The sequence below is a fragment of the Ovis canadensis genome, chromosome 15, assembly GCF_042477335.2.
Source record: "Ovis canadensis isolate MfBH-ARS-UI-01 breed Bighorn chromosome 15, ARS-UI_OviCan_v2, whole genome shotgun sequence".
In the NCBI taxonomy this organism is placed as follows: Eukaryota; Metazoa; Chordata; class Mammalia; order Artiodactyla; family Bovidae; genus Ovis; species Ovis canadensis.
Window position 1 is genome coordinate 46,161,230 of NC_091259.1, and position 13,400 is coordinate 46,174,629.

Below are 13,400 nucleotides of genomic sequence, written 5' to 3' on the forward strand. Positions count from 1 at the left end.
ATTTTTTTGTCCTTACTGTGATTGATAGGTTCATTAAACATGAATTGAAACTCGGTGGAACCTGATACTTTTCTATATGCTAGTACTATTAGTCCCATGGCTGATTTCATAACTTGTTCCAGTTGTGTGTCAAATTACCGTAAACTAAAACATAGAGCCAAGGGATCCTGAGAGGTTAACTAGAGCTTTTAAAAGGTAAAACACTAGCCTCCTCCCTGACACCCTGCCCTCAGTTTCTCCTGTCCCCTGCTACTTTAAACAGGGCAACTCCACTTTTATATTCTTAGTGTATTGAGTTCCATATAGGATTTCATTAGGAAAAGTATTCTCATCTCTCTCTTTTCTCAAATATTAAATTTACACACCCATGACCTAGTTTAATCCTTCCTCTGTTAGATAAGTAAACAGTCTCAGATTGATTTTGTTGCCCAAGGTAAGATCAGTGGCAGAATAGGAACTACTAAAACACTTTCTCCCTTAAAATTGGTAATTGATATTGACAGTATTACAGTTATAAAATTTTTTCACTTTTGTTTTTTTAAATTGTAAAATTTACATAAAATCAAATTTACCCTCTTAACTTACTTAAAAAAATATATACATACATATATATATATATATCAGTTGATTTGGCTGCGTCAGGTCTTAGTTATGACACTTGCTTAGTTGCCCTGCAACATAAGAGATCTTAGTTGCCTGACCAGGGATCAAACCTTCATCTCCTGCATTGCAGGGTGGATTCTTGACCACTGGACTACCAGAGAAATCCCCTCTTAACCGTTTTTAAGTGTCCAGTTCAGTGGCATTAAGTGCATTCACATTATTATGTAACCTCTGTACCATCTATCCCCTGAACTATTTTCATTTTTCAAAACTGAAACTCTGTGCCCATGAAACAATATCTCCCCATTCCCATCTTGCCTCAGCCCTTGGTAGTCACATTCTACTTTTTATCCCAGTAAATTTGATTATGCCAGGTACCTTATATTAGTGGAATCACAATTTCATCCTTTTGTTACTGGTTTCTTAGTTCATTTAGCCTAATGTTTTCAGGGTGCATCCATTTTGTAACATTTGTCAGAATTTCCTTTCCTTTCAAGGCTAAATATATACCACATTTTGTTTATCTATTCATCTGCTGATGGACACTTAGGTTGCTTCCACCTTTTGGTTGTTGTGAGTAATGCTGCCGTGAAGGTGGATGTTTGGATATCTCTTTGAGGTCTACTTTCGTTCGTGTTAAACCCAGAAGTGGAATTGCTGGATAGTATAGTGATTCTGCTTTAGTTTTTTGAGGACCGCTGTACTGTTTTACATAGTAGCTGCACTGTTTTACATTCCAGCCTTCAATGCAGAAGGGATTCTGATTTCTCCATATTCTTGCCAACACTTACTTTTTATTTCTATTACAGTAACCATCCTAATGGATATGAAGTGACATCTTGTTTTAGTTTTGATTTGCATTTCCCTAGTGATTAGTGATGTTGGGTGTAATGTCTACTCAAGTCCTTTGCGAGTGATTTTAATCTGGTTGATTGTTTTCTGTATGTTGAGTTGTAGGATTTCTTTTTCTATTCTGGATACAGGTCACTTATCAGATGTATGATTTGCAAATATTTTCTTCCATTCTGTGGCTTGCCTTTTCACTGTGTTAATAATGTTCTTTGATGCACAAAAGTTTGTGATTTTTAATGTAGTCTCATTTACCTATTTTTTTTCTTTTGCTGCCTATGTTTTTGGTGAAATGTTATGTTTTACATTTTTAAAATATTTACTCTGGATTTTTCTTTTCTTTTTTTTATGGAGTCGCAAAGAGTCGAACACAACTGAGCAACTGAATGGAACTGGATGTTTTTTTAAAAGTTTTGGTAGGGGTACATCTAAAAATTTGTCTTCATGGAATTACAAGAATTTCTTGCTTGTAATTATTTTTCCCGAGTTTGAGTAACAACCAGTGAGTGTATGTGCTGAGGGATTTAACTGAAAATCTATTCAAATCTGTTCAGTTCCTAAGTTGAGATAGTGTTTAATGTACTTGCTGAACATATTTAACATGGTAATGTGTAAGTTTCAGTCACCATGTCTAAATTATAAAACAATTTTATTATACCCATTTCGAATGACTGGTTTAATCTAAGTACATCTGTTAATCACCTAACATTCCTAGTCATTTGGCTAGGCTATATCTGATTGTCTCAGTCATTTGATTGTTTTTGTTTGACAGGTTACCCAGTTGACAGGTTTCTCAGACCCTGTGTATGCAGAAGCCTATGTTCATGTCAACCAGTATGATATCGTCCTGGATGTACTTGTTGTGAACCAAACCAGTGACACCTTGCAGAACTGCACGTTAGAGTTAGCTACTCTGGGTAAGGAAATTTACCATAAAGGGAGTTTTATTATATGGTAAATCTTGATGACAGGTTGTTACGAGAAGTGTACAAGTTTTAGTGTAAGGATTCTCTTGAGCCCTTCGTGACATTTTGAATCAAGTCTTAGTTTCTGAGCCTCTGTGATACTTTCTTATGCTTACGTTCTTTGGTACTCCTAGATAGGTTCATTCAATGAGCTTGAGCTAACATATGTCAATTTTTAAAAATATACATAAGAACTGTTTATATTACAGATTTACCAGATAGCTTAGTTAGTTTCAATTGCCTTAGTTTAGAACAAGGTATTTTCTGAGTTCATAACTCAATACATACCCCATGTGTGGCCAAAGTAATACATTATCACATTTAGCAATGTGAGTTTTTTTTCCTTCTTAATAAAGACACATGAATTAGACTTTTTTTGATCATTTACGTATCTGGCTTTGAAGTTGGAAAATTCAAATTGTATATAGGAACAGTGCACTTTCCCTACAAAATTCTATATGACTTAAGCAAGAGTTAAGAGGCTTTAAGAAATCAAAGGAGAACATAGTTCTGTCCTGTCTTCCTCAGCATAGCTTGAGTCCTACATAAAGAACTAATTCTTTCTTCAGGTTGTTTTATCTTTCTTTATAATGGAGTGTATAGTTTAAGACTTAAGCTTTTTGAAAAGTTCGTATCCATTCACTGAAATAAAATGGTATGCCTAAAACACACCCCCTACATAAGTGAATTTAAATATAGGATTATTCTGAGAAGCCTATTACCTTTTAAAAGAAAATGTGCATATTGATGTGCATAATAGTGCTAAATGATTTTTTTATCCTCATATTTGAATCGTAATCCTTATTTTATTCCTTCTTTTGCCAAAAACTATTGAGCTGTATTTTAAGGTTTTATGATTGGAGAGGTTAATATGTATGTCTTTTTAGCCACATCTAAATTTTTTTTCAGGGGACTTGAAACTTGTGGAAAAGCCATCTCCTTTGACTCTTGCTCCTCATGATTTTGCAAATATTAAAGCTAATGTCAAAGTAGCATCAACAGAAAATGGAATAATTTTTGGTAATATAGGTAAGGAATTGTTTTATAGCCTGTGATGTTTGGATGTTTTTATTAAAGAATTTCTGTAATGAGTAGCTGTGTGACATTTCTTGAGGACAGGACTTGAATCCATTCATTTATTGATTTATGGGGCATCTGCTGTGCTATTCAGGGTTGTACTATGTTCTGGATGTACAGAAATGAGAGTCACTGTCCTCAAACTGTCAAGCAAGAGAAGAATAAGTAATATAAAGTTACAATACAGTATGCCAACAGCTAGGTTATATACTATGTGCTTTGGGATCATAGGGGGAAGATGCTAACTATGGAAGGCTTTATAAAGGAGGAAGGAATGTTATTAACCGTTGAACTAAGTCTAGAACTGTGCACAGGTGTTTGTTGCCAGGCCACCTAGGGATTAGCTTGCACAAAGGTATTTAGTCAATAAGCTCTCTTTTTTAAAAAAGCAGTTTGTGTGGTAGGAACAAAAAAAATCTCTGTTCTCAGATAGCTTCTAGTTCAGTAAGGGAAAACAAATGCATGAAATAGGTAATGTGCAGTACAGAATGTTAAGCGCTGTGACAGAATCCTGTGCTGGGTGAAGTGGAAGTCTATGCAGAGATTCGGTTATTTCTCGCAGAGTGATGGGGGGTTGGGAGGAAAGGCTTCGTGGAGGAGCTGAAGCTCAAGTGGGGTTTTGAAAGATCAGTAAGTGATCTACAGACAGAGATTCAGTTGAATCAAATGCAAGTAGTTTGATAGACCTGGAGTTGAGAGTGGGCTGGAGCCTGATGGTAGAAAAGAATGAGCTTGAGAAGGTTAGTGACAGCTGCACTATATTTGTCATGCTAAGAATGTCAGACTTGATCCTGGATATAAAGAGGAGCCATTGAGGACTTACTGGTGAATCACATGATTAAATATTTCTGTGGCAGCACTAAAGAAGACTGATTGGAAGAGGCAGGAAGGTTAGCTAGTAGACTTGAAGTAGCCCAGGTGAGAGATGACGGAGAGTTTGAACCAGCACAGTAATGGCCAAGATGAAGAGAAGGGCTGAATATAATAGATATTAAGGGGGTAGAATGTCCAGGACATGGTCACTGATTTAATAGTAAGTGGCTAGAGCAACCCTCAGATTTCCTTCTTGGGTGTGTTGGGTTGGTGTTTATGTTAATCACTGAAATGGAATACAGGAGAGAAGGACAAATTTGAGAGAGAGAATAAATTAAACGATCTTTAAGTTACTGAAGTGCAGTTCGAGATGACCCTGGAACTTGAACAGAAGGTCTAAAGTAGAGATGAATATTCGGTTTTAAACCATAGAAATGGAAGAAATTACCTAGAAGGGGCATAAAGAGTTAGAGAGGGGAGATTTGAAAACTGAATCCAAGAGAATAAGAATATTAAAAGCTGTTCAGAGTTTTTTATTCAGAGCAATATTAAAAGAAGGAGAAGCCTGTAAGGGAAATGTGGTTAGAGAAGGAAGGAAAAATCTTGAAGACGTGTCCAAAGCTACAGATGATCTACAAGAAGCGTCCTTTAGATTGACTATCAGTGATACTAAAACATTGCTTATGGTATGTCTTGGGCAGTGGTGGTAGGTTCAGGGCTACATTGGACTTGGAGAAATAAAGATGGTGAGTGTAGATCACTCTGAGCGTAGGACCTTGGTTTTGATAAGATTGAGAGGGGGCAGTAGCCAGAAAAGAAGTAAAGGATGAGGGAAGATTTTTTTTGAAGATGAGAGAGCCTTGACTATGTTCATAAACTCTAATGGAAGAAAGTCAGTGTGAAGGTAAAGACATTAAGAGTGAAAGGTGATGACTGATGGGAGTGAGCTCCTCAACCAAAGCAGGCATCACGGATGGCAGCAAGTATTAACCTTGAAGACAAGAGGCAGCAAAAGTGAGGTGGTGAAAGTTGATAAGTTGATCCAGAGAAAAATACATTTATTTTTAGACGTGGGGCTGAAAATTAAAGGAACTTATTCTTGGTAAGCTTAGTTTTCTCTAAAAGTAGATACCGTGGGGGAGTGTCAAGAGGAGAGGCTAAAAGGAGGAAAGGTAGGCTCCAGTCAGATTATGACTTTCTACTATGGCAGAAACATATATAGAATCAAACAGTATTGTGTCATTAAGTACTATAACTCAGCAGTATTCAGAAATGTTTGTTAGGCACCTGTTACTACTGTGGGAACACTATTACCTGTATATCTTTCCACAGTGTCTATAACACATTGCAACTTCTGTGTAAGCACTCATTGACTGAATCCTGGCCTCTACCACTTAACCAGTTGAGTGACCTTGAGCAGCTTAACTTTTCTGTCTTTATTTCTCTGTAAGATGGAAAGTAATAATACTGTATTGATGGGAATATTAAGTAGGTAATTAATTTGTAAAACAGATAGAATAGAGCCCAGTATATAGTAAGCAAAACTATTTGCTAATATCTTAGTTGTTTTTTAGAAATACGAAAACTTTTAAATTAAAATTTGCCTTTGGTGATTAGGAATCTTTTTAAATTGCAGTTTATGATGTCTCTGGAGCAGCAAGTGACAGAAATTGTGTGGTCCTCAGTGATATTCACATTGACATCATGGACTATATCCAGCCTGCAACTTGCACTGATGCCGAATTCCGTCAGATGTGGGCTGAATTTGAATGGGAAAACAAAGTTAGTCCTTAGATGATTTTCTTAAACTCCTTATCTTTCTTTTTGGCTAGTGTTGAGGGATTCTTTGATAAAATTAATCTCAGATGTGAAAAGCAAACACTTTCAGGATCTGTGCTTACAAATTAGCCTTAACTGGAAAGCATGCAACTGGTGTGGTTAATTTACTGTTGTAAATTGGTGAGAGTAACAGTTCTGTAAGTAATCTAATTGTTCAAGACATTATAAACAATGTTCCATCCCTGGTGTGTATGAATAGAAACTTAACATTGAATCAGTATCCAATAGAAGCTTTGCAGAGTCAGTGGCTTGCTAGCGAACTTTGTTCCTGTGACCCTTGATTTTTATTAGAGCTGTTTTGTATACAACATGTTGACTGTCTATGAAGTTATCTCTACTTGTAAGTTCTGATACCAGCCTACAGTTTGTTGGGTTTTGTAGATGTTGTTTACTTTTCGTTGCCCACCCTTTCCCCTTAAGTGCTTGGAAGGAGGTTTTAATATGACACATAAGTGATTGTTTTATCAGCCCTAAGATAAGAAATTCACAACTTTCTCTTTGTTAAAAGTATAATCTCTTGACTTTTTTTTCTCTTCCTCTCTACAGGTGACGGTTAACACAAATATAGTTGATTTAAACGACTATTTACAGCACATATTAAAGTCAACCAACATGAAATGCCTCACTCCAGAGAAGGTAAGATTTGCCTGGGTACTTCTTAAATTTGATACAGAGTAATGATAGATTCTTGGCTTTCTTGTATTTCCTGTAGTATATTGTGTTTTTACTTAGCCTGAGAAAAGCAGTGTCATTCTGGACTAGTTAGAAAAAAACTATCCTGTAGAATGTGTGAATCTGCTTACTGCTTTCTACTGAAATAAGAACAGTATCTGCTTGTCCCTAGAGCAGTGTCCCAACTAAATAGTCAGATTGACTTTTCTTTTCAGTCTTCTCCCTTTCAACTAAAGACTTATTCCAAAGTGTACTAGATTATCAAATGTCCATGACCTCTTCTTTTGATTCTGATTTTGGGTCAGAGTATATCTGATCAAGTATGGAATTGTTAATATACTCTGATTTTCTGCTCTGTTTGTATATGTATGTAAAAAAAAAAGACTAGAGAGAAAGACCAAAAACTGAAACTGAGAATGTAAGGAAGTTTTCTTTATAAAATGTCTGCTAATGTTGCGGTACTGATTTAATCAGTGAAAGAATACTGCCAGACCAAATCAAGTAGGCTTTAATTCATGTTAGTCTATTCAACAGATATTGAGTCTGATAAATATTATATGCCGATACTCTGTGAGCTGCTGGATATACAATAATGAAGACAATAAAAATAGTCTCGTTCTTTATAGAGCTTAAGGTCTGGTGTAGGAGGCAGTCACACAACTCTAAACAAAGAATATAGAAATGCAAATTAGGATGAGTGCTATTTCTTTGATCAGGTTTATCGAGATACAGACACAGTAAAGCTCACACATTTTATGTGTATAGTTCTGTGAGTATCAACAAGTTCATACAGTCATATATGAGTAAATGGTGAATAAGCTGCTTTAAGTGGTGATAATTGACCTGTGCTGTTTAGTCTTGCTTAAGTGTAGTTCTCTAGTATTGAGTTTCTCACAAATTTCTTTCAGGCACTTTCTGGTTACTGTGGCTTTATGGCAGCCAACCTCTATGCTCGTTCCATATTTGGAGAAGATGCACTTGCAAATGTTAGCATTGAGAAGCCAATACAGCAGGGACCAGAGGCCCCTGTTACTGGCCACATAAGAATCCGTGCAAAGAGTCAGGTAACAGATAAATAAATATAATAAATATTTTATATTTATGATATTAATTTTATATTTATAACAATATATTATTTTATATCTATAATATATACTATTTTAATATTTCTAATAATTATATATAATATATATGCATCTAATGCAACGTCAGTCTGGCTCAGACAGTAAAGAATCTGCCTGCAATACAGGAGACCTGGGTTCGATCCCTGAGTCAGGAAGATCCCCTACAGGAGGGTATGGCAGCCCACTCCAGTATTCTTGCCTGGAGAATCCCCATGGACAGATGAGCCTGGTGGGCCACAATCCATGGGGTCACAAAGAGTTGGACACAACTGAGCAGCTAAGCACACACACATATTTATAATAATCATACTTGGTAAAGAATCCACCTGCAATGCAGGAAACCCTGGTTCGATTCCTGGGTTGAGAAGATCTGCTAGAGAAGGGATAGGCTACCCACTTCAGTATTCTTGGGCTTCCCTGGTGACTCAGCTGGTAAAGAAGCTGCCTGTAGTGCAGGAGACCTGGATTTGATCCCTGGATTGGGAAGATGAGAAGGGAAAGGCTACCCACTCCCGTATTCTGGCTGGGAGAATTCCATGGACCATATAGTCCATGGGGTCACAAAGAGTCAGACATGACTGAGCAGCTTTCGCTTTCACTTTTCACTCTTGAAATATAACTCCTTCCTTTAATAAATGGCCCACCTTTTGGGTCTGTCATTCTGGTTTATTTGCAATCAGATTAATTCCTATGGAGTGTTTCTGAATGTATTCTGTAGTTTTTTGAAATCTAGTGACTCTATAAATCTAGCGCTACAAGTACTTAACCAAGTAAAGTTTTGTTGAGTCTGTTTTGTACGTCTTAGTGTCAGTGTTGATGTGGTATCTTTGAATGGGGGCTTGGTAAGATGGAATAACCTACTGATTACATATAGTTTTAATAATTATGTATAAACATCTTCATTCTTTCTTACAGGGAATGGCCTTAAGTCTTGGAGATAAAATCAACTTGTCTCAGAAGAAAAATAGTATATAAGAATAAACAAAAGTCTTTGCAGCTTTACAGTTAAAATTTAGGTATGGGCTTACTGGACTCCAACATCTTTTGTACTCTTTTTGTGCTTTGTGTTATATAGAATCTGAGTTCATGCTGAATGCATTCCAGCCAATAATTTATAGCCTTTCCCTTAAATCAAGATTGATTTTAAAATTATAGTTTGTCTTTTGTCTTAACAGTTTTGAATGCTGTCCTCAAAGTATATAATGTTTCTCACATGTATCAAGACCATTTTCACAGTACAATAAACAGATCTATTCCTAAGTCTTTTGTTGTTTTATGAATAAATGTGTAATTACATAATTTTAGGTAACAATGAATTTCTTTTAGTTGCATTATAGATCTCTATTATAAATTTAAATTGCTGTTTGAGTTGTGAATATATGTGATATGAAATGAGATAGACCTTGATTTACTTGATTAATGGTTACTGATTTAACATTCTGACATCATTGTATCCAAAAATGCCTCATCATGTTCTAAAGGGCTTTTCTTTGAAATTTAGGTCCTAGAAGAAAGTATCAAATACCTTGAGAAAACAGATCCATGTTCATTTTATCTTTTAATTAATTTTATTGGCGTATAATTGATTTACAATGTTGTGTTAGTTTCTGCTGTACAACAAAGTGAATCAGCTGTATGTGTACATATATCCCCTTTTTCTTAAGATTTCCTTCCCATTTAAGTCACCACAGAGCATTGAATAGTTTCTTGTGCTATACAGTAGGTACTCGTTAGTTGTCTATTTATACATAGTAGTCTATATATATATATATTCTAATCTCTCCATACTCCCACTCCCCTCTTCCCCCTTGGTATCCATATGTTTGTTCTTTACATCTGTATGTCTATTTCTGCTTTGCAAATAAGTTCATCTGTAAAAATTTTTCTAGACTCCACATATAAGTGACGTTATATGATATTTATTTTTCTGGCATCACTATATATGACAGTCTCTGGGTCCATCCATGTCTCTGAAAGTGGCACAGTTCTGTTCCTTTTTATGGCTCATGTTCCATTGTATATATGTATCACATATTTTTTATCCGTTCCTCTGTTGATGAACGTTTAGGTTGCTTCCATGTCCTGGCTGTTGTAAATGGTGCTGTAGTGAACTTTAGGGTGCGTATATAGTTCTAAATTATTGTTTTCTCCTGGTATATGTCCAGGAGTGGGATTGCTGGGTCATGTAGTAGTTCTGTTTTTAGTTTTTTAAGGAATGTCCATACTGTTCTCCGAAGTGGCTGTGCCAACCTACACTGCCACCAACAGTGTGGGAGGGTTCCCTTTTCGCCATACCCTCTGCAGCATTTATTGCTTGTGGATTTTTTGATAATGGCCATTCTGAGCAGATGAGGCGATGACCTCACTGTAGTTTTGATTTGCATTTCTTTAATGATTAGTGATGTTGAGTGGACCTTTTTTTCATGTGTTTGGTGTCCATCTGTATCCATCTTCATCTTAAACAGTTTTATAAACTAGACATACTATTCTTAATTATTCTGAATCATAATGAAAAGTAGATAATCCAAAATAGAGTTTTAATCTTCACATTTAGCTTTGGGTGTTCCTTTATGTTTGTTAGGAATTAAGTTGATTCCAGCCAGCCAATTACTGAAGGTGCACTGGGAGCATCCAGCTCCAGAGGATTCAGAAAGCTGTCCTGTTTCCATGTTGCCTCTGTGTCTCACCGTCTCCTCCCCTTTTCCTCACTTTATGCCAGGGCTGGGCACCATCCCCAGGATGATTCTAAATGCCTTTGTGAGCTGAGCTGAGTTCCCTCAGGTCAGATTGTGCTGTTCTTTTGGCCATTGCTTTCCTTGGGGATGACTGAGGTAGTCTGCTCTTTTACCTAAGTCTGAACATTAAACTATTACACTTTGTCTTCCAGCTAAGATTCAGGCTGCATTCAAGATGAGTCCATAGATAAGGTCTGTGAAAGAGTGAAAGCGGCATCTCCTGTTTCAGCACTTGAGTAAGAATGAAATGGTTTATTTGGAGTGTGAAGGAGACGGATACATAGTATGATGTCAGAAACTTTGAAGCTGCTTGCTTTTTTAATCAGATGAACCTGGGGATCATAGGGCATTTGAGATTCCAGAATACCAAGATCTCAAAGCAGAGTCAGTGGCTACCAAATAAGAAAGATACTGGGGATGCTGAAAAGGAATCAGGTGGGTGCAGTGTCCAGCGTTGGAGATTTGTGATGAGAGCAGCAGAACTGATGCAGTTTTGGATTAGATCATTTCCCAGGCTCTGTTCCAATGAATATTAGTTTCCTTGATGCCATTAGATATTATGAGAGAAAAGGGATTCCACAGTCAAGTCAGTTTGGAAAAGCTTTATATTGTTCTGTATTGGCGTTTCACCACCCACACTAGCATACTGAAAATATTGAGAGGTCCTTCAGTAAAGTTTGGTTTAACCCAGCATATCTTAATCTTACATAACCAGGGAATCCTTTTTCTATAGAACACCTATTGATGATAACAGGACAGGAAAAGTGGCTTAGCACATTAGAGATTTTGGTTTTGCGTTCACAACCATGATTTCATGTTAAATCTCAAAGGTTTATCTTTCTGTATGTCCAAGAATATATCTCTGTTGATACTCAGAAAATTGCCTAACACTCTGGTCACTTTTGTTGGGCTAAAATTGGCTCCCATGGCCATTTTCTTAAATTCATAAATAAGGAGAACAAAAGAGAAAAAAGTTAAAACAGTTGTCAGATACCTATACTACATTAAGATATTTACTTTATTAGCATTTTATTGGTTTTGTGCCTTTACTAAATGTAAATTGAGTGGGATAGCACTGTTTAGAAAAGCTGTTAACACTGTGCTCTCTTAATTGGGATTTAAAATACACTTTATATGCCCACATTTCTTTGCATTGTTCATGTAAGAAGGCTTTTTCAATAGAATGGGAAAGACTAGAGATCTCTTCAAGAAAACTGGAGATATCAAGGGAATTTTTCATGCAAAGATGGGCAGAATAAAAGACAGAAATGGTAAGGACCTAGCAAAAAAAGATCTTACAAAGAGATGGCAGGAATGCGCAGAAGAACTATACAAAAAAAAGGCCTTAATGATAACCACGATGGTACGGTTAGTCACTTACAGTAAACATCCTGAAATGTGAAGTCAAATGGGCCTTAGGACGCATCACTACAAGCAAAGCTAGTGGAGGTGATGGAATTCCAGTTGAGCTATTTCAAATCCTAAAAGATGATGCTGTTAAATTGCTGGATTTAATTAATGTGTCAGCAAATTTGGAAAATTCAGCATATAGCCCAGAGGTAAAGAATCTGCCTGCAGTGCAGAAGATGCAGATGTGGGTTCGATTCCTGGGTAGGGAAGATCCCCTGGAGGAGGACATGGCAACCCACTCCAATATTCTTTCCTGGAGAAACCAAAGGTAAGAGGAGCCTGGCATTCTACAGTCCAAGGGGTTGGAAGGAATCAGACACGACTTAAGTAACTGAGCATGCACAGCAGTGGCTATAGGACTGGAAAAGGTCAGTTTTCATTCCAATCCCAAAGGGCAATACCAAAGAATGTTCAAACTACCATATAATTCGCTCATTTCACATGCTAGCAAAGAGTATTCAAAGTCCTTCAAGGTAGGCTCTTCAATAGTACATGAACCAAGAACTTCTAGATATACAAGCTGGGTTTAGAAAAGATAGGAACCAGAGATCAAATTGACAACATCCCATTGGCTCATAGAAGAAGCTAGAGAATTCCAGAAAAACATCTGCTTGATTGACTGTGCTCAAGCCTTTGACTGTGTGGATAACAACAAACTGGGAAACTCTTCAAGAGATGGAAGTACCAGACCACCTTACCTGTCTCCTGAGAATCCTGTATGCAGGACAAGAAGCAACAGTTAGAACCAGAAATGAACAATGGACTTGTTCAAAATTGGGAAAGGAGTATGTCAAGGCTGTATATTGTCACCCTGCTTATTATCTTACATGCAGAGTACATCATCCAGCCGGGTTGGATGAGGTACAATCTGGAGTCAGGATTGCCGGGAGAAATATCAACATCCTGAGATATGCAAATGATACCACCCTAATGGCAGAAAGCAAAGCGGAACTTAAGAGCCTCTTGAGGGTGAAAGAAGAGTGAAAAAGCTGGCTTAAAACTCAGCATTCAGAAATCTAAGATCATGGCATCCAGTTCCATCACTTGATGGCAAGTAGATGGGGGAAAAGTGGGAAAAGTGACAGATTTTCTTTACTTGGGCTCAAAAATCACTGTGGACAGTGCCTGCATCCATGAAATTAAAAGGTGCTCCTTGGAAGGAAAGCTATAACAAACCTAGATAGCGTATTAAAAAGCAGAGACATCACTTTGCTGACAAAGGTCCATATGGTTTTTCCAGTAGTCATGTACAGATGTGAGAGTTGGACCATAAAGAAGGCTGAGTGCCAAAGAATTGTTTTTGAGCTGTGCTG

At 36.9% G+C, this 13,400-nt stretch overlaps 1 protein-coding gene across 1 annotated transcript in view; it reads left to right on the top strand.

Moving 5' to 3' along the window:
- Window positions 1-9,202, top strand: part of COPB1 (COPI coat complex subunit beta 1) — a 33,537-nt gene extending 24,335 nt beyond the window's left edge. Inside the window, exons 17-22 of the mRNA XM_069554319.1 lie at window positions 2,225-2,369; window positions 3,327-3,446; window positions 5,944-6,089; window positions 6,693-6,782; window positions 7,727-7,882; window positions 8,858-9,202. Coding sequence (XP_069410420.1) covers window positions 2,225-2,369; window positions 3,327-3,446; window positions 5,944-6,089; window positions 6,693-6,782; window positions 7,727-7,882; window positions 8,858-8,917 — 717 coding nt within the window. The 3' untranslated portion in view covers window positions 8,918-9,202. The remainder of the gene's footprint in view (window positions 1-2,224; window positions 2,370-3,326; window positions 3,447-5,943; window positions 6,090-6,692; window positions 6,783-7,726; window positions 7,883-8,857) is intronic.
- Window positions 9,203-13,400: the final 4,198 nt, after the last annotated feature.